Raw genomic sequence first — 21,750 nt, 5'->3', positions numbered from 1 at the left:
ATACATTATACATATTGGGGTTATTATTACTTATATATATTATATATATTATTACTTATATATATTATACAAAATAAAATTTAGCATTCGTTCGATCTCGTATTATTAGAGACTCGTATTCTACTAATTTCAAACAACGTCAAGCTCCTGCACACTCGCGCAGCAGTCTCGTTTCCCTGTTCGACAGTGCGCGTGCGCAAGAGCATGCGCGTTATCCGCCGGAGATATCCTGGCGGCGCAGGACAGGGGAGTGAGTGTGCGAGACAAATTGAAGTTTTTCGCGAACGAACCTGTCCGTGGACTGCGCGAACCTGTCTTCCTTCGACCGAACCGGCCGCGGCAGCCCTGGCTCTATCCGATCTTGCTTGTTCGCTTCACGCTTCACGCTCGATGCAATTCCGCGCTCGCTATCTCCGCCGTGTCTCGCCAGCCGGCGACGCACCTTAAATCGCCGATTTACTGGACGCGCGAACTCCTTATCTTTCTGCCATATAAGGGACACTTGCCAGTGTCCGTGGAAACACAAAGGAAGCAACAACGCCTCCCAACTTCTGGCTACTCTCTGTTCCTTGTAACGCCAGAATTTCGGAGAATGTATCGCATATGTATATATGTATGCGTGTATATGTCTGTGGGGATGTTGAGTGGGGATAAGAGTAAAGACAGGTAATTTGTCTGTTTCGCGCGAAAAGACGATAGGTGGGGATACGTGTTGATATAATGGAGAAGACTATGGATTAAGAATGGTTTGTATAGAGTTCGTTGAACTTTCTAGTAATTTATTAACGTATCGAACAGTTGGAACATTAAAATCAATATTATTTATTTATTTATTCAATTTGTTGAACCTTTCTGTATCGACGTAACGGGTTTTATTAATTTCTTAATTCCGTTATACCGAATAAAGGATCAATATTTGAGTCTCAAGAAACAGACGTTCGTGTCAAGAAAGTAACAAGATAAATTAAAAGCTCATGATATCATCGTTCCTCTGTAGTTTTCAATTTATGGCGACTCATTATATCTAGCTCATAAAGTATTTGAATCCTTGCTGTAGAAGAATAAATGTTATATATATAATCATATATATCATATATATAACATTTATGTTGTTAAAGTTTGAAACAGATCTAAAATTGTATTATACAAATCAAATTGAAAGAAATCTACAAATAAATTATGCAAAAGAACTTGTAGAAGTAAAAAGAAGTATTTATTAATAATTACTGTTATTATATTATTATATCATATATAATATTTATTATAGTTCAACTTTGTTAAAAAAGTACTTCCTTTTTATTTTAACTTTTTCTGCACAATATATTTTAACATTAAGGCACACAAATAAGAGCACACTAATTAGTTGCTCTAATACATTAGTTGTCCAAATATACAATATAATATCATATCATATTAAAATATAGTGAGGCACAATTATCATGATTATATTGCTGAAATTAGAAATAAATGTAAAAATAGATATAGAAATTATCTATATTTAATACAGTACTGTTCATAAGTTCCAATTTGGACAACTAATGTATTAGAGCAACTAATTAGTGTGCTCTTATTTGTGTGCCCTAATGTTAAAATATATTGTGCAGAAAAAGTTAAAATAAAAAGGAAGTACTTTTTATAACAAAGTTGAATTATAATAAATATTATATATGATATAGTAATATATATATATATAAAATATCATATTAAAATATACTAAGGCACAATTATCATGATTATATTGCTGAAATTAGAAATAAATGTAAAAATAGATATAGAAATTATCTATATTTAATACAGTACTGTTCATAAGTGCCAATTTGGACAACTAATGTATTAGAGCAATTAATTAGTGTGCTCTTATTTGTGTGCCTTAATGTTAAAAGATTTATGATATAGTAATATAATAATATAATAACAGTAATTATTAATAAATACTTCGTTTTACTTCTTTATAATTTATTTGTAGATTTCTTTCAATTTGATTTGCATAATACAGTTCTAAATCTGTTTCAAACTTCAATAACATAAATGTTATATATATGATATATATGATTATATATGTAAAATTTGTTCTTCTACAACAAGGGTTTAAATACGTTATGAGCTAGATATAATGGGTCGCCATAAATTGAAAAAAAAAAAATATATATATATATATATAAGTTCTACTTTTGTGTATAAATTCCATAAATTCTATAAATACTTTCGTAAATCACTATAGGGACGAAATTTAATAGGCGAAATTCAAATTTTTGAAAAACATTTCACCATGTACCAACTTGACAACAAGTGTTCATCGAAACAAACAGGAAGTACGAGAAGAAAACGAGGTTTTCAAGAGAACGGCGGCCAATTGTTAAATTTCTACCGGCAGCATCTAACGCGGAACGTTGCTTCCCAGGCCCCTGGTGCTGGCCAAAATTCCTCTTTTTTTCATCGGGTTGCGCGACGAGACCGTATTAGGAAACCTGCAGTCATTGTGCGCGCCACGCTGAACAACGACGCCGACGACGACGACACGAAGAAGAATGGCGACGACGACGACGACGTCTTTTCGCTTCGAACAATTCCACATCAAATCTTCTTGACTCGTGGTCGTTCGTAAACTGAATATAGTGCGAGTTGTACGAGAAACGAAGAAGGATAATTAATTAATTAAGGATAATGTTCTTGCACAGGAAAAGCATCAGATATTAAATATTTTGTAAGAAGAAATTGAATTCGTTTTAGATGAAGAATATTCTGATGAAAAGGAAATTCATTTATGAAAAATTTGAAAATACAAAAATGCACAGATTGGACGTAATAAAAATATATACAAATATTTTATATACAAAACATCTATTTAAATTTATTGAATTTATTTCGTTTGAGAAAGATGTATATATTATATGAGAAATTCAAAGATATACAAATACACGTAATATAATGAGCAATATCTAAAACGCAGCAAATATAATGAGCAATATCTAAAACGCAGCAAATAATTGTTATAATATTTAACAGGCGAAATAATTTTTTATCCAAGTTTCATTACTTTAATTATCTTCATTTAAAACAAAATTTTCATGAAGATTAATAATATAAGCAATTACTAATGTTGATTTATCTTTTACAATCTTGAATCAAATTTTCACAGTTTTAGATATTTTATCATCAGTTTCAAAGAAGAGAACCTTTATCATTCTTCAGATGATATTATATTAGTTTCTAACAAGATCAGCCAGAGAGTTGGATCAGAAAATCAAGTCAAGCCCAATCAGAAGATAACTGAACTTTCATTTGTTAATTTTACTATAGAGATACATGATTAATATTCAATTCTTAAGAAAAGAAATACTTTACATTCATAAATTCTTTTATTGAAAGAAGAAGATAGTAGCAAATATAATAATAAATTTTGAGTTAGAATAAATGTAATGTAACATTACCACATGTGTAGCTTCTGAATGGTATGGAGGATTCAGAATCTAATCAGAGTATAGTAATAATTTTCCACTAAAACTATGTTACATTTTTGTATTTCAGCTTACAAATGTGTTATTACATTTTAACTACAAATTACAAGTATCCTAATTACATTTCAACTCAAAACTCAGCCAATGAGAACAATTCAATTACAATATGGTAATAATCAATATTGCAATAACCGAACCAATACTTTTAACAATAAAAAGATATTCGTATGGCGCGACCATGCTTTACTTTCAATGAGCCAAACTTCTGAATTCTCCACGTGTATCATCAGGTGAGGAAGAATCAGTTAGACAGTAACTTATAACATTCGCTGCAATTTTCAAAATTGTGCAACAATGAAATGTTAAAAGCATACCGAGATCCTTCTCACGTCCATAGCTATACATATATATATACATACACGTATGTATACACGTATGAAGGTACACATCGCTCCACAACCACATCGAACGATGATAAAAAGTGTTCAAGGTGAGCCGAGCAGACGTATGAATGGGCGTATGCATGAATGGCTAGGCTGTATCGAGTTGAGACCCGGCCAGTGCGTGCACACGCATCTTTATTCTGCGTGTACGCGCATGCGTGCAAGCGCTTACCTGGTCAACCGAGTTGCATCGTTCCCGATGATCCACGATGCATCAATGAGTGCACGAGTTCAGAAGAGATTCAACCTTCTATAATCAGAATTATAGATTAATTATAGATCTATTTGTGCCTGTGTATAATTTGGACATTGTACCTATGCGACACGGTCCAACATTGTTTTATTTTTAACAGGCCGCGAATTTTGACCCCTCAAATGTTGGGGAGAGCTCGTTGGGTAATTTATAATGTATATGTATAGAATACATTGAAAACATACATCGGAGACACTATAAAGAAATAAGATATTCTCGCTAAGCGAGTAAAGTTCAGGAATTATTCTTGCATTTTGAAAATAAGTCCACAGGCTGGCCAAAAGTTCAGCAACGAGACTAACGCTAAATAATTCTATTGGAATAAAATACAAAATAAAATGAAGATCAACCAATTAATTCAAAGTCAATAAATTTGAAAATACAAAAATGATAACAGAGAATACAAAAGTACAGCCAATAAATATTAAATATCACCACGTATTATTTTGTTTGTAATTTATACAAGAGTTTTTCACAAGAGTAATTTATACAAGACTGAATATAATTCAGATATAGAGTTAGAAAAATTTTGGCAACAGTGAAACAGATAGTTTTACTTAAAGAACAGCGCTAAATAAAATAAATAAAAATTAGCCGATTAATTCGAGACAACAAACGACAACGAAAGAGTCGTTACATGCTAAATATTATCTCGTATTATATCTCGTTCAAAACAAAACAAAAAAAAAAAAAAAAAAAAAAAAAAATTTAAATCAATTTTTAAAAAAAAAAAAAAAAAAAAAAAGAAAGAAATTTAGATCGATTTTTAAAGAAGATGAACAGGGAGAGATCAGTAACAATTACAGTTTATTATTACAGACTATAAGAACTCGATGTCTTTACAATCGGCAATACGTACAAAATGATACTCGTCGCTGCACAGGATAATAACGATACACGGATTATAGGACGGTTCCTGTTGCACTTTCCATCGTTCCATCGCTTATCATCGCCATTTTGAGCGTTCGATCTCTCTCCACGAACAACGGAGACCCGCCGGCGCGTTTGTTATCGGGCTCGTTCAATCACCAGGAATTCTAGAAATGAGCAAACGGAACGTTCTCAAAAGTGAAAAAAATCGACGAAAACAGGCTCTCGTTGAAGCAAACGCAAGTTGTTCAGGTACGATCGTTTCACTCGCATTTTAACCCTGTGAGCGTTTTTCCCAGGAATCGAAAGTTTCAATGTCGAACGAGGCTTACATTTAAAAATACGAACTAAGAATGCATTCATCTTTAAATATATATCTTTTGTAATATATTTATGTATTAAAACATAACTATATTGTAATGTATTTGTTCAGTATGTCATCTTCGTTGAAGCTATAAATCAATCATGTTTTGTTATTAATTGTGACAGCACCTGTAACGATACTCTACTACAAATTAAAACACTCAAAGGGTTAAACATTTTTTTATATATCATTCGTCGAACGTGGCAGCATCATAATGATCTTCGTCGATCTTGAATTTAATTGATGTTTCTACGTTTTCTCTCGTTTCGAGTACACTCCGATGGATGGACACCATGCGTCGGCATAAATTACGGTAGAACTTCATTTAGAACTACGGTGGAACTTTTCTTTCCAAGCAGCTCTTTGTTTCTTAACAATATTCTCTATGTTGTTTAAGCTTTTCCTTAAAATAAAATTTTTATGATTTTTCTTCCCCCCATCAAACTTCACCAAACTGCATACGTACAATTCGACACTTTTCGCCCAGGATTATTATTTTTTTCCCCGTCAATCGTAAAAAGTAATTTTTGTTGTAGAAAATTTTACAACTCGTAGAGAAAAATTTTGAAGTATAAAATATTTAAAGCCCACTACTTTCCCTGTGTTTCATGCGCGAAGCGATTTTTTTTCTACTACCGAGATTTTACTCTCTTAATTAAGCATGAATTCGCATAAAAATCGCACGGCAAGATAACAATTATTTCTCCAAACATAAAATATTTCTGTTTGCAAATAACAATTACAAGTGTTTCATTGCCGACAAAGATCAATTACTAACGAGGAAAATTTATTTCTGTGTTATTCCCGAAAAATTCACAGTAGAAACTAACTCCACGATTTTTAAAATATTTTGATCGAACAATACACTGTGGATTTTTATGTATTTATAAAAAATTTGAACGTGCAGAATTTTCATGACAAGGTACAGGACATGAAAAGTGTAGTGATAACATCTGGATATCGTGTAACATTTCCATCAACATTCTATTTTCTTAATTGTACCTTCAAAATTTTTATTATAAATTTGCATGATATTCCGCTGTCTGATTATTCAGAATTCCCCTCATCGATGACGATTGTCGGCCACGAAAACAATTTTCCTAATGAACTAATAACAATTATCGTAAATAATTTACTTGATATTTCTACAACGGGTGCGCAATAAAATCAATTAATAATTAAATTTTAAGTAATAAAATATACTTCCAAAATCTCGACGTGTAGCACGTATGCATATTATAAATTTCGTTCCAATAAATGCAGTTCTACCGCATATACATACTATATACATACATAAATAAACTGATATCTATATAATAATAATAATAATAATAATAAAGAAAAAAACACGGCTTTTGATTTAACAAAGAGTATAAATAAGACTAGATTTCGTTAGGCGTTATTAAATAAAATTTGCGGGTAGTTTTACCATTAAAAAATAATCATGATAAACGTACAATCGTATAATTACTTCCCTCTTAATATTATTCTTTCTCTTATCCTCCGTCCGAGATAAAATTCTCTCTCGCTCCTCGTTCCAATCCTCCTTCAATGCTGGAAGTGCGCGCAAACTTCGAAAAATGCATTGGAAACATCGAAAAGACCGACGAGAGTCTCACCTAGAAGGCTGAATAATTCCGCGATTCCAAGGGAAAACGTCACACGTCACTCGTTCAAAATTCTCAACACTAATTCCTCTTAATAACAGTATTTTATTTTATTTTTTTTTTTTTTTTACACTATAGATGCATATTTCCCTCGTTTTGCGTAATATTCTCTGTCTCTCAGGCATTATTTGAATAAAACGATTATTTAAATAACAAATCATCTTGAAACAATTTTAAACGTTGTTTATTTAAACAAGCAAGTGACTTTTCTTCGAATTAAATAAAATAATCTTTCGTCTTGCATTTATTTCCACAAACAGTTTCCTCGAGTAATTTCTCATTTCATTGCATGCAATTCAATTTCTTTCAGCGAAGCTATCTCATTTCAGTGAATTGGGTCAAACAAACGATCATTTGGAAATGATAATAAAATGGAAATGATGAATTAGTTGTTATTTTCATTCGAAAATGAATTTTGACAAAGCAAAAATATAGAATATAATTTTTTAATAATCGTTTCCTTGCGGTGTAGTTGTAAAAACCTGAGTATATGTGTCATGCTGGAAAATAAAAAGAGATCAAAAAAGAGAGAATAATCATTTTCTCCAAATTTTGTTTTCACTTGCCTTGTCTCGTCTAATGAAATATAAATTAATTCGCATTATAAGCCAATGAAACTTTTTCGCGAGAAATATGAACATTCTACGTTCGACTGACGCATTGATTCAAATTCTTTTGTTTCTGAGGTTGCGACGTACAAAGTTTTTCCTTACTTGCCTCTTCGCGCGAACATCGCCGTTCGCATCCGCTTCTAATCTGCGAGCACGAAACCACGCTCTTTGGTTAACTACGACAAACACGTCCTCTCAACGTTATGTACATTCCAGTCTCCCATCTTTGGCACGGAGCTACGATCGGATTTACATTATTATTAAAAACACACGACCACAACGCACGCCATTTATCCTTGCTCTCTCTCTCTCTCTCTCACTCTTCCTTTCTAACTCGTCTCTTTCTCTCATCTTGCTTTCTAATTTGTTGCTCTCGTTGCTTTCGCGAGAATTGAATCCCGTTCTTGGCATTCCCATGAATAACAGATTGCACGCATTGTTGCACGACGCAGACGGCACTGGGTAAAATAGCACTTGAAATAAGAAATAAAATATTTCGAGAGATCGTCGATTTGAAATAATTGTGTGTTCATTTTTTTCACGTTGAAATATATTTCGCAGGTATACTTCAGTTGTGTATTTTTATCAAGATGAACTGTTTGAAATAAATATTTTATAGAATTCTTACGACACGATAAATTTGATAAAACTTTATAATTTTAATGAAATAGACCAATTTATTTTACTTGAACTGAAAATGATACAACTGGGCAGATAAGATAAGACAGTAGCAAAAACAATTCAAATACTATAATAATTTAGTAAAACTTTAATTATTATTTCTTGCTTGAAACGTACCCAGGACTGAAAAAAAACCCCCCTATTTCACATACCTAACCTTCAAGTTTCTCCCTTCAATCATCTCCCTCCCCCCAAAGAAACCTGTATCCTTCACAATAATCCTAACCCTTTATCGACCTAATCCATCTCCTAGACCAACTGATACTCCATGGTATCGATCGCCAAGTGCCATGCACGTCCTCTGATCCACCGACAGCCAAAGAACACGGGTGCCTAGCCGCGTTAAAAGTAGCATCGACTCGTAACAGAACCAAGTGAAATCGCCTCTGGCGGCGATAGGTTTCACGTTAGAGGGAGAGCTCGATGCTCGTCGACGAATCCACTCGCCACGTCCACCATATTGGGATGGGGCACTGGCGAAGGTAGCACATTGGCATCACTTTCCACGTCACCGTCCGTCATTTCGTTGTCCACTGTCCCGGTCAGTTCACGCACATTCCCAGGAAGATAGTCCTTCCAGCTTCTGAACAGATATCTGGTGAACTTTCTGAGCTGCCTGAATTTGCAGTAGGTGGCGCCCTCCGCGGACTCGAGCTGCTGAGTCTGAATGAGAAAGCCCTTCTCCTTGAACGTCTGCTCGAGTTTCTCCCTCTGCAGGGACTTCCTCGTCTTCCTCTTGCGGCGACCATCCTCCTGGCTGCCCCTCTGGCAGGCGACTGGCTGTATCCTCTCGCCGGCCGCGTTCAGAAACGCCCCGGTCGAGGTGCCAGACTGTCCGGCCGACTGTTGCAGAGTTTCCCTCGGGAAGAACTCGTAGCCGCGCATACTCTTGTCCCCGGTGCCGCTGTAGTACCTGAAGTTACCGCCCGAGTCCACGGACAAGCTCTTCTTCTCCTGGAGGCTTGGCTTCGCGCCGCCCGTGAACTTGAACTTGCATATGCTCACCTCTGTCGCCGGGTTGTTGTTGTTCTCCGAGGGCATCGGCGGTATGAATATCGCCGAGCGTTTCCTCTTCGTTGGCTGGCCCTGCGTCTGGCTCACTGGCAAATTTCTCTTCGGTCTAGGCGAGACGGGGGGCGGTGGCACCGGGGCCGGCGCGGTCTGAGAGGAAGACTGAACGGTGGCAGGTACCAAAGGCGGGCTGCTCTTCGTCTCCATCATGGAGTATATGGACTTGGGCACGATCTTCTGTTCCTTCGAATGCTGGTCCGACGTTTTCCCGTAGCATTTGTCGTTCTGCGCCATCTTCTGATAGTAGAGCAGCTGAGACTGCAACGCCATCGGGTGGATGAACACGCCGGCATTGGGCCAGTAGACGAATCCAGGATTGGCGCCCAACATGGGATCAATTATACTATTGTTGTTGTGATTCGTGTTATTGCCACGGCCAATGTGATCCAGAGACCGATAACTCGGTTCCGAGGGAAACGTGCTGCCTATACACTCGACCTCTTCCCCGTCGCTAGACGTCTCGCTCTTAACCTGCCCGGACTCGTACACGTTGCCGTGTTTCCTCAACAGCCTGATCTTCAATTGATTCAGATCTCTGATGCAGAGGTTCAATGGCTCGTCCTGCTCCCTGCAGCCCTCCAACGTGCCGCCAAACGTTCGCCGAGACTCCTGGGTCAGCCTCTTCTCCAGCAGGCTGCTGATCCTGTTCTGAACGTCGGTCCTTTGAAACGGCATCTGCGGCGAGATCCTCTCGCGACAGTCTATCCTGTCCTTCGGCGACAGCCTCTTCTCCTCGTGGCCAGGAGTGCCTGGCAATATCGTGCCGTAGTTCTTGTAGATCAGGTGACAAATGTCTGCTTTCTTCGGTTTCCTGCCTCGTCGAGGCTTGCTATTGTCTAAAGTGATCTCGCCCATGTAAGGCAGATCTGAATACTTCATTGGAGGTCTGGTAGATATCTGGGACGATGGTTGTTGTTGTTGTTGTTGTTGTTGTTGTTGTTGTTGTTGATTGTGACTATGATTGTGGTGTTGACTGGCGTTGACAGTGTGCGACGAAGTGGAAGTGATCACAGACCTTCTGGAGCCCGATGGTTGTTGGCTAGAGTTTACGATTGGCGAACACTGAGAGGGCGAGATCTGCGGGCAGAGCTCCTGTTGCATGGCTGCAATCCGCTGAAGCCAGCCATGCACGTCCGCTATGGGGCTCGGGGTTGAAGTGGAGCTGGTCGGTGCTGGACTGGGGATCGTTGGCTCCGTCAAACGCGTGGGTGATGAATTGAGCGCCTCTTGGGCCAGCGACGCCTCGTAGTGGTCCAGGTACTCTGGAGGAAGCGCTTGGTGATGAAACTTGAGCTTCCATCGTGATTTTCTGCGACCTCGGCTGCAACAGACATTCAGGATTTGTTTTTGTAAAGAAGCCTTCTCTTTTGTATATAATTACTGCTTGTTATCATATATTTACGATATTATACATATTTATATGATATGTGTGTGTGTATATTATATTTATAATATTATATAATATGTATATCATATATGTGCACATTATATTATACAATATGTATGTTATTATATTATTGTAATATTATATATTATTATATAATATGTATATTAATATAAAAGTATGTTATATGTAATTAATATATGTATATAATACTATACTATATATATATAGTATAATATAGTATTATATATAATACTAATATAATACTATATTATAATAATGTTACATTATACTATAGTATATGTGTTATATAATGTAATATGTATACTATATTATTATAATTATATAACATAGTACGTATATTATATTTAGATAATATAAATATAAATATAATATACATTATATATATGAACTACATGTATACACATATACGATATCTAATTCACGGATACATATATACAAGAATAAGAAGGGAACAGTCGTACGAAAGTTTGAAGAACATCCTGTATCAGTCGCAGACTCAAAGAACAAATTCCAACGTTGAAAGATCAATTCATAATTAATTTCTCGTCAGGTATTCCACGCGGTATGCATAGAGAGAAGCATATGGAAATTGGATGGTTTACGACGATAATTACACATCCAACGACGCAGACCTTTCGTTAACGTTGTTTTCCACCTAAGCTGCATTCCGAACCACACCTCGCCACGGCGATTTATACAAGTTGCAGCGTGCCACCTTACGAGCGTATTATGCATAAAGAAAGAGAGAAAGGGAGAGAACATTACGCGCGACGCGTTTAATGAAATTCAATAACGGTAATCGACTCGCGGTATTTCAGTATCGGAACCGAGTCGGCTCTTTTTTTCTCCCCACCGTTCGGCGCGAGAGAGTGCACGAGACAACGCGAAACGAACCAGTTCTCCCCTCGGCGAAGAGTCCCTTTCGCGCCGGTTGTCTAAAAACGGCAGAAAGCAGCGCCAGTTTCACTCGGAAAGGGTCACCGGGGAAGTTTAGGTAGAAAAAGTGGCGATGATCCGACGTGGATTCATTGGGGATCAAAATAATGTTTTTGAAGTAATTTAAGTATCAACGGTGAATAATTGTATTGTACTATAATTGTGTATAGTATTATATTGTATATATTGTAACACATTATAACTGTATAGTATACATTAATAATTGTTACAGTAATAATTATATATTATTGCATTAAATAGTGATAATTATAATATAATTGTAATTGTAATATAATATAAAAGTAATAATATAGTAAAAAAGTAATAATATAGTAAAAAAAAAAAGTAGTATATAATTGTACACTATTGCGTAGTATATAATTGTGTATAACATAATACTATGTATGTAACATACTATAATTATATGCACTATATTGTATATAATACATTGTAGTGCAATTTTATGTAGTTCATAATTCTACTGTGTAATTGTTTAACATAATTATATACTATTGTAATTATATACTGTTATAATTGTATATTATAACTGTATAGTTACATTAATAACTGTTACAGTAGTAATTATATACTATTGTATTAAATAGTGATAATTATAATATACCTGTAATTGTAATATAATATAAAAGTAATAATATAGTAAAAAAGTAATAATATAGTAAAAAAAAAAAAGTAGTATATAATTGTACACTATTGCGTAGTATATAATTGTGTATAACATAATACTATGTATGTAACATACTATAATTATATGCACTACATTGTATATAATACATTGTAGTGCAATTTTATGTAGTTCATAATTCTACTATGTAATTGTTTAACATAATTGTATACTATTGTAATTATATACTGTTATAATTGTATATTATAACTGTATAGTTACATTAATAACTGTTACAGTAGTAATTATATACTATTGTATTAAATAGTGATAATTATAATATAACTGTAATTGTAATATAATATAAAAGTAATACTGTAAAGTAATAATATAGTAAAAAAAAAAGTAATAAAAGTAGTATACAATTGTACACTATTGCGTAGTATATAATTGTGTATAACATAATACTATATATGTAACATACTATAATTACATGCACTATATTGTACATAATATGTTGTAGTGTACTGTAATTATATGTTATTTATAATTTTACATACATTGTGTGTAAAATTCTCTACACACATTGTATAGTATAATTTTATGTTTATAATTGTATGTAACATGCTGCAATTGTATATAGATTTTGTTATATTATATTTGTTATTTGTATTGTAGTTGTATGTAGTAAGTAATTGTATAACTGCATAGAGTAAATAATTGTATATTACCATTATATGTATGTGCAATTGTATAATATAATTATATGTATATAATTACATATTACAATTGTATGTAATATATAAAATTTATGTATAATTATATTGTATATAATACAATATAATATACTATAGTATATTATAATTGTGGTGTATTGTAGTATATCGTATATATTATAGTCTATTATAATCGCGTATGTTATATATATTATAGTACATTATAATTATATGTAGAACATAATTACATATAACGCATTATTTGATTTTTTGGTCAAGATACGACTCGAATTTTTTTACCAAATTTTTATACTTATTTTTATAAAATGTATAATAGAATAGATATTAAAACTCGACTATTTCAATGTTTATAATACTTTTTATTTACTTTTAAATACTTTTTATCATCATATTATGTAATTACTATTATTGCTATATTATTATTTTATTTGTATATTATTACTATGTTGTTATATTATATAATTACTATATTTGTTATGATATTTATAATGAATAAGATAGCATATTCCATAGAATAATAATGATCGAAATTGACAATTTACCTTGGTCTTCCCCGGTTATTGAGATCCGTGACAGTTTGCCCCGAGCTCTCCTCCAGTTCCTGGATCTGATGATGGCTCGTTTCGTGTCCATGGCCGTGTTTTCCGTCGACGGACGTCGGCGAGACGTCTGCATCTACTTGCGGGCTATCAAATTTTCCATTAACTCTCCGTCGCGGCGAGCAAACAAAAACAGAACGAAGCTTTTTCGCTTTCTTTTTACGTTGCCCGATGAAAATAAAGGTGTGAAGTAAACAGACGGATGAGCATGAATCAAGCGAAAGTTGTCACTCAATATGTACGTATTGTACGTATTTTCGAAACGAAAAAGGAATTTCCGTAAACATCGGAATGCGTAATGTTAGACGTATATATTCATAAATCGCATCGACGAATTAAAATAATACTACATTTGTATTCGAAAAGGTTTCATTGTTTCGTGAATTTTTGACAGTACAAATAAAATATTGTTGATATTATTAAACAACTCAACAAATTCAACTTGCTATATGTTACATATTGTACATTATACATTTATTATGTCGTATTAATCGTATTAATATAAAAATTGTTATTTGTTTGTTTATTATCATTAATATATATTGGATTTATATCATTGTATTACATATATAAGGAATATTCATTTAAATCAGTAAAAACTAAGACTATATTAGTATATTTAAAACATCTATTTACATGTAAGAAATATTCATGAAAATGTGCATTTAAATTAGTAAAGACTAGTAGTATATTAGCATAAATAAGGAATATTCATTTAAAATATCTATTTATATGTATATAAGAAACGTTCATGAAATTATTCATTTAAAAACTAATGATAAATTAGCATATTTTATACGGATAGAGGAAGATTAAATATAATTTAAATACTGAGTAAGTCACATCAATCTTAAAATCAGGTCATTTTTTTAAAGAAAGACTTCTCCTATAAATTAATAAACAAATTGATTATAGTCTGTCAACCTCAGTTCTTGCGAAAGCAATTCTAAATATAATATAAATCTGACGGCACAGAATTCACAGAAATAACCAATATAGGAAACGAGTTATTTTAGATGAACAATAATTCTTGACTCTAATTCCACCCCGTGTAATGTGAAAGAGCACACGATACTTAAGTGACATTTAAAATCTTCTCTACGTCATTTGATACATAAATGATACAAAAATAATGTGATACAAATTTACATAAAAATCTAATAATAATAAAAATGAGGTAGTAAAATAAAAAAAAATAAAATAGTAAAATGGTAAAATAGTAAAATACTAAAATAGTAAAGTAGTAAAATAAACTAAAGAAAATTAATAAAAGTAATAAATAAAAAAGAAAACAATTTAGTTTCGTTCTGTTTTGTTACAGAATTGGCAACGATATATATCCTTAAGTTACACATATGCTCGGTTACTCATCTATAGAGTACGTGACCCGTGACCCAAGCTTTTCAAGATCTCTACGTATACAACACATTTCCCATCGTTCGAGCCACCCACTCGCCTTCGAGAAACTATCCCTCATAACCGCATAAATTGCTTTCACGCGTTCCACGCTGATCGTACGTTACTATATTATGCTTCTTTCGAAAAACGATCCGCGACTCGTAAACGCCAGCAGTACGTTTACCAACCCGAAAACATGCGCTATACGCTATTATACTATCTCGCATAATAATATCCCCTGGAACAGTGCATTATTTCATTTCGCCGGGCGAGATGTATGTTATTTGTCTCGTTACCGATGCGCAACACGCGATAATAATAATAATAACTGATGCGTCTCGCGCGTGATTTATACGCGATACGATAATCACAGACCGACCTGTCGACACGGACGTTTAACTCCTCGTTGATGGAATACTAATGTTTCGTTGGTTGTGTACCGCTTGGAGTGTGTAGGGGATTTCTTGGACATTTCCAATCGGTTTTTAAATTTTTTAACGATCCGAATGTTGAGGCTAAAATTCGTGGAAGTCTCGAGTCTTTGATTCTTTTCAGCGTTATCAAGAATTTAATGAAATTAACAAAAATCTAATGAAATAGCAGTCTAATACTAATCGAATGAGAAATGCAAAGTATTGAGCAAACAATTTGATTCTTTGAGATGAAATTGACTGAAATTGCCAAAAGTCTAATAATTTAATATCCAGTGAGGAGAGTAGCACAAATTAAGAACGAATTTGCTTCTTAAAAGTTTGCTTCTATGCAGGTACTGATCTGAGATATTTGCTTTGAATGTTTGTACAGTATATTTTGAATATTCGAATCACTTGGTGTTTTAATAAATCAAAGGTTGAAATTCTTGAAAGTCCAATAAATATCAAAAGTTTAATATTGAATGAAGACCATGTAACAAATTAAGAGTGCATTCATCTTATAAATCTTATAAATACATACATCTTGATGGTCTTCAAGTTCTAAATTCTAAAACATGGTACTTTTCATAATATTTAGTAAATTTTTATAATATTTATTAAATACTATATATTATATAGTATTTAATATTATATTATAAATTTAATATCATGTTAGTATTTAATATTAATAGTAGTTACAAATTTTTAATATTCTAATATTACATATATATTTCAGTACTGAGTTTTTAATATTCATATAAATATGATTAATATATTACATACTATTCTTATAAATATGATTAAAAAATGGAATTTGGATAGAAGATTGTTTTACTAAATATTATAAAAATTTATGTGTACCTATACTTGTATGTAATACTTGTATATAATACTAGAAACTTGCTTCTAACATTAAATTTATATTAATATTAAAGACTTGTATATAATATCTACTTGTATATGATACTAGAAACTTGTACTTCCAACATTAAACTTGTACTAGTAATGTTAAAAACTTGTACATAATATCTATACTTGTATGTAACATTAAAAATTTCTACACTGTAACACTTGTGCCTTATATTAAAAATTTCTATAAAACATGCAAAATTTTTGAAACAAATATGCTGAATATACGCAATACAATACTAAAACTTTGTATACATGATACAAAGAATTGTATATAATACTTGTATTTATACGTATAATTTTCATAGTTAATTTGTATAAACATAGAAAACGTATAAAATATAGTATTTGAAACACTCGAATAAGAATGTCAAATAAGAATTTATTATATGTAATACCTGTAGATAACTAAAGTTTTTTTATAAATGTATAAAATGTACAAAATTCATATATTCCCATGGTCCAATTGTTGTTTTCAATTCAATACTCAAACCTTCGAAATTTATCCAAAGGAGTTGTTTGAAACAAAATGAAATTATCGATGCGATTTATTCTGCAATAATTGCGAGATGAGTGCTCGACAAGGGAAAAAGTTGAACATAAGGTAGAGCTTCGATTATCATAACCGTGGGCTCACCTCAACGCATTCGTGTCACGACTTCGTTCCTCCTCGTCTTGCGGCTCCTGCTTCACCGCCATGTGGAGCAGAGGTGGCAACGGACACTTTATCTGCGACGAGTGATGCAGATGATGCTGCAAGGAACCTGCGGGGATGCTTGTGGGGCCGCTGTCTATACCAGTAGATTGTGCGCGAGGCACGATTTCCTCGGTCTGCATAGTGCCCCCTGGAAAAAATGCAGAATAATTCACTTAACAAAATTATACAATGGGTAATTAAAGCAATAGTAGAATTATTTAATACATTTGTTTAATGGTAGAGTCTATCAGCAGAGTTATTTGATTTAATAATAGAATTTAATAATGGTTTAATTGATAAACTATGGTCTGTGTAATTTAATGGTATTAAATAACAGTTCAATTAGCAAACTATAGAATATAGTAATCATATAATGCAGATATAGAATATATAATACAGTAATCAACAATATTAGAATTATTTGATAAATTTATTTAATTGTAGAGTCCATCAGCAGAATTGTTTGATTTAATAGTAGAATTGAATAATGGTTAACAAACAATGGTCTGTCAATAAAATCTCTCGGTAGAATTATTTAATTTAATAGTGGAATTAAATAACAGTTCAATTAGTAAACCATAGGATACAGTAATCAACAATACTAGAATTAGTTGATAAATTTATTTAATTGTCTATCAGTAGAATTGTCTGATTTAATACCAGAATTGAATAATAGTTTAATTAATGAACAATAGTTTGTCAGTAGAATCTCTCAGTAGAATTATTCAATTTAATAATGGAATTAAATTACAGTTCAATTAGTAAACTATATAATACACTAATCAACAATTATTCATTATAATTATAACTAGAATTATTTGATTTAATTAACTAGAACTGAGAATTAATTAATAAACAATGGTAAGAATATGACAGTAGAATTATTTAATTGACTAGAATCAAATAACAGTAATAATTGAATTTATTAAAATTAAATAATATCATAAATAATAATCAATTAGTAAACTATAGAATAGGATAATTAACAATATTAGAATTATTAGATTTAAATTTATTTAATTGTAGAGTATTAGTAGAATTGTTTGATTTAATACCAGAACATTTCTTCATTTTTACTGAACTACATTAGGCTGACCATACTGTACTATCTGACCGGTAGCGTATTTATGTTTACGTGTCAATTAGCCTACCTCTTCGAGTAGCCCATCCCCATCTAAAAGTATCCAAACACATACATACTTATGCGCACGGAAATATTCTGCGTAGGCATCTCTACTATATTGACTTTTGCCAGCACACGGGCACGACAAAACCTGGATATTGCAGAATATTCATAGCCTCCATAGATGTTAATGAAACATTGTCCAATTGACCATAAACGCAGCTGTCCTGCATTTCGATGCACCGACGGAGTAGAATGCCTTGCCAACGTGAGACAAACAATAGGACAGAGCACGGCGTGAGAGAAATGGAAGAAACTAAAGAAGAAATGCCCACATGTGAATTACTACTACTGGAGGAATCGTGTGGGGTGTTACAGCATCACTGGGCAGCGTGTGGGCACCAAGACACGTCCTAGACTTCGAAATTGTATATTATATAAAAGGAGAGCTCGTAGCTATAGTGAATGTAGAAACTATCCCTTCGGCGATGTCCTTTGTGAAGGTAAATGATACACTTTGGGAAAATCTGTTTCCATAAATCTTAATCACGTTGTTCCTGTTTTCAACGTATGTATGTATTATAGAATGCTAGTTCTACTACTGTATAATTATTTTACTATAGAACAGTGCATAACGTATATACTATAGTAATTATTGAAAAATTTTGTGATTTACTGTGTTTTCTATAGTATAGTTCTACTGTATATTTCTGTGTTGTACTATAGAACAGTATAGAACGTACATATTATAGTAATTATTGAAAATTTCGTATTTTACAGTGTTTTCTACTGTATAGTTCTGTTGTACTATAGAACAGTATAGAACGTATGTACTGTAGTAATTATTGAAAATTTCGTGTTTTATTGGGTTTTCAACGTATAATTCTATTGTATAGTTCTATCGTACTGCACAACAGTATAGAACGTATGTACTATAGTAATTATTGAAAATTTCGTGTTTTACAGTGTTTTCTACGTATAGTTCTGTTATACTATAGAACAGCATAGAACGTATGTACTATAGTAATTATTGACAATTTTGTGTTTTACTGTGTTTTCTACGTATAGCTCTACTGTATAGTTCTGTTGTACTGTAGAACAGGATAAAACGTATGTACTATAGTAGTTATTGAAAATTTTGTGTTTTACTATGATTTCTACATATAGTTCTATTGTATAGTTTTATTGTACTATAGAACAGTATAGAACGTATGTACTATAGTAATTATTGACAATTTTGTTTTTTTACTGTGTTTTCTACGTATAGTTCTACTGTATAGTTCTACTGTATAGTTCTGTTGTACTACACAACAGTAGAGAACGTATGTACTATAGTAATTATTGAAAACTTTGTGTTTTACACTGTTTTCTACGTATGGTTCTACTGTACAGTTCTGTTGTACTGTAGAACAGGATAAAACGTATGTACTATAGTAGTTATTGAAAATTTTGTGTTTTACTATGATTTCTACATATAGTTCTATTGTATAGTTTTATTGTACTATAGAACAGTATAGAACGTATGTACTATAATAATTATTGAAAATTTCGTGTTTTACAATGTTCTCTGCATATAGTTCTACTGTATAGTTCTGTTGTACTATAAAACAGTATAGAACGTATGTACTATAGTAATTATTATTGAAAATTTCGTGTTTTACAGTGTTCTCTGCATATAGTTCTACTGTATAGTTCTATGGTACTATAGAACAGTATATAACGTATATACTATAGTAATTATTGAAAATTTCATGTTTTACACTGTTTTCTACGAGGGCTCGTTAATTTCTAATTGATCAAATTTTCGATGAAGTGAAATTAAGAAAAAAACGTCGAGATAACGTATTTTTCGATGAGCTGCGACGAGAACAAACGCGACAGAGAACCGGAGAGAAAGAAGACACGCGTAAATCGTAGACGAGAGCGGAAACGGGGAGGCAGAAAAAAGAAAAGAAGAGAGAAAGAAGAGGAGAGTAGCACGTTGAATCGAAGGAGAAGCGTATTAGACATATTCCGACTTTGCAGCACTGTTGGATAAAAATATTCCTGGCTCGAAAATAGAAACGGACACGCGTGCGATTCACCGAACACCCGCGCGACTTTTGGCCCGTATTTGGCCTTAGTCGATCGGGTTTCACGACTTGTGTTTGCCTCTCTCTGTTCCTGCAGATGCGTTGTTTTATCGTTGTTTCAACATTGGAACTATCAAAATGGCCAAAAGGACCTGTTCATTGTCCCACAGGAATTTAGAGATTGGAGTGACTTTTTGTAAAATACTTAAATATTAAAACACTTAAATCACATTCTTTGTTGTATTTTAAATTTTCCTAGTAAATAATAAACTTTAATAAAATTATGAATAATAATGTAATACGTGTACAATTATGTACACATTATATAATAATATATATATTTATATTTATTAAAAAATATATATTTGCAATAAGCATATGTATAATAATATAATAAAATATATATTTGCAATAAGCATATGTTTAATAATATATTTGGAATATATATATTATATTGGAATATTTGGAATATATATATATATATTTATATTTGAAATATATATATTATATATATATTATATATATTATATTGGAATATATACATTATAATAAATTAATGTCGTTATAATGTTATTATAAATATATACAGCATAATATATCATGTAATATTATATATCATATTATGTCAAATGTATATTATACACTGTTATATTACAAATTTATATTATAAACTATATTATAAACTATTCCTGATTTTTATAATTACAGTTCACCTAAAGACTACTTCTTATAAATTTTAAACTTAATTTCAATATTTTTAGTCTGAATTTCGATTATTTTTCAAATATTATTTTTCAAATATCAATGTCTTTTTTGTTTTAAATTAAGATTCTGAGCTCTGCTGTCAATAAAGGGTAAACAGTGAGGATCTCAACTCTTGACAAGCAATTTGTCATTCCATTTGTCCAAAATGGACACGCAAATCAATACTGTTGACAGAAGTATCCTCTTTCCATTAAATCTCGCAAGAAATCGAAATTGTAGATTAGGTTAGGCTAGTGACAATTCTGGTAATTCTGAACATATAGGTTAGGCTAGTGATAATTCTGATAATTCTAGAACATATAGAAACTACCACCTGGCAGTTTTAACTCCTGATACCTAATCATTTGTAAAAATAACACGAGGCAATTCGAAAACACAGTTGAAATCGCACGCTCGACAATAATCGTCGATGTTTGGAATTGTAACTCGGTGAAAAGAGATCGTGCAACAGCCAACGGAGGCTCGTTTTGAAGCGTGAAATCTTTATTTTCACAGTGTACTGGTTCACTTCTTCCTGGAACGTTTTTACGCGTCGTGCAGCGAAGATACCATTTTTTTTTTTCCCCTCGGAAATGCAAACAGACGGTAAATTGTCACGGTGTGTAAAAATATTGAAAAAATTTTCCTCACGATTGAATCTGCTGTGGCCTCGA

The 21,750-nt window shown here is 32.5% G+C and overlaps 1 protein-coding gene and 1 long non-coding RNA gene across 5 annotated transcripts in view; both read right to left on the bottom strand.

Moving 5' to 3' along the window:
* Positions 1-3,504: 3,504 nt before the first annotated feature.
* LOC122533559 lies at positions 3,505-4,884 on the bottom strand. Its single transcript, XR_006307741.1, has 2 exons — positions 4,217-4,884; positions 3,505-4,151 (listed from the first exon to the last, which is right to left on the bottom strand). It is a non-coding gene; the product is annotated as an uncharacterized LOC122533559 (long non-coding RNA).
* Positions 4,885-8,286: 3,402 nt separating this feature from the next.
* Positions 8,287-21,750, bottom strand: part of LOC122533560 — an 86,003-nt gene continuing 72,539 nt past the window's right edge. For 2 of the 4 annotated variants that reach the window (XM_043663395.1, XM_043663392.1), the window contains exons 2-4: positions 17,078-17,285; positions 13,664-13,828; positions 8,287-10,739 (exon numbers count right to left, since the gene is read on the bottom strand). In XM_043663395.1, the coding sequence (XP_043519330.1) occupies positions 8,750-10,739; positions 13,664-13,828; positions 17,078-17,277 (2,355 nt within the window). In that variant the 5' untranslated portion in view covers positions 17,278-17,285 and the 3' untranslated portion in view covers positions 8,287-8,749. The remainder of the gene's footprint in view (positions 10,740-13,663; positions 13,829-17,077; positions 17,286-21,750) is intronic. The other 2 variants (XM_043663393.1, XM_043663396.1) reach the window with 2 other exon arrangements.

This window comes from Frieseomelitta varia, unplaced genomic scaffold (assembly GCF_011392965.1).
Source record: "Frieseomelitta varia isolate USP_RPSP 00005682 unplaced genomic scaffold, Fvar_1.2 scaffold_539, whole genome shotgun sequence".
Lineage (NCBI taxonomy): Eukaryota > Metazoa > Arthropoda > Insecta > Hymenoptera > Apidae > Frieseomelitta > Frieseomelitta varia.
The sequence above is the reverse complement of the archived record's forward strand: the minus strand, read 5'-3'. Positions and strand labels throughout refer to the sequence as shown.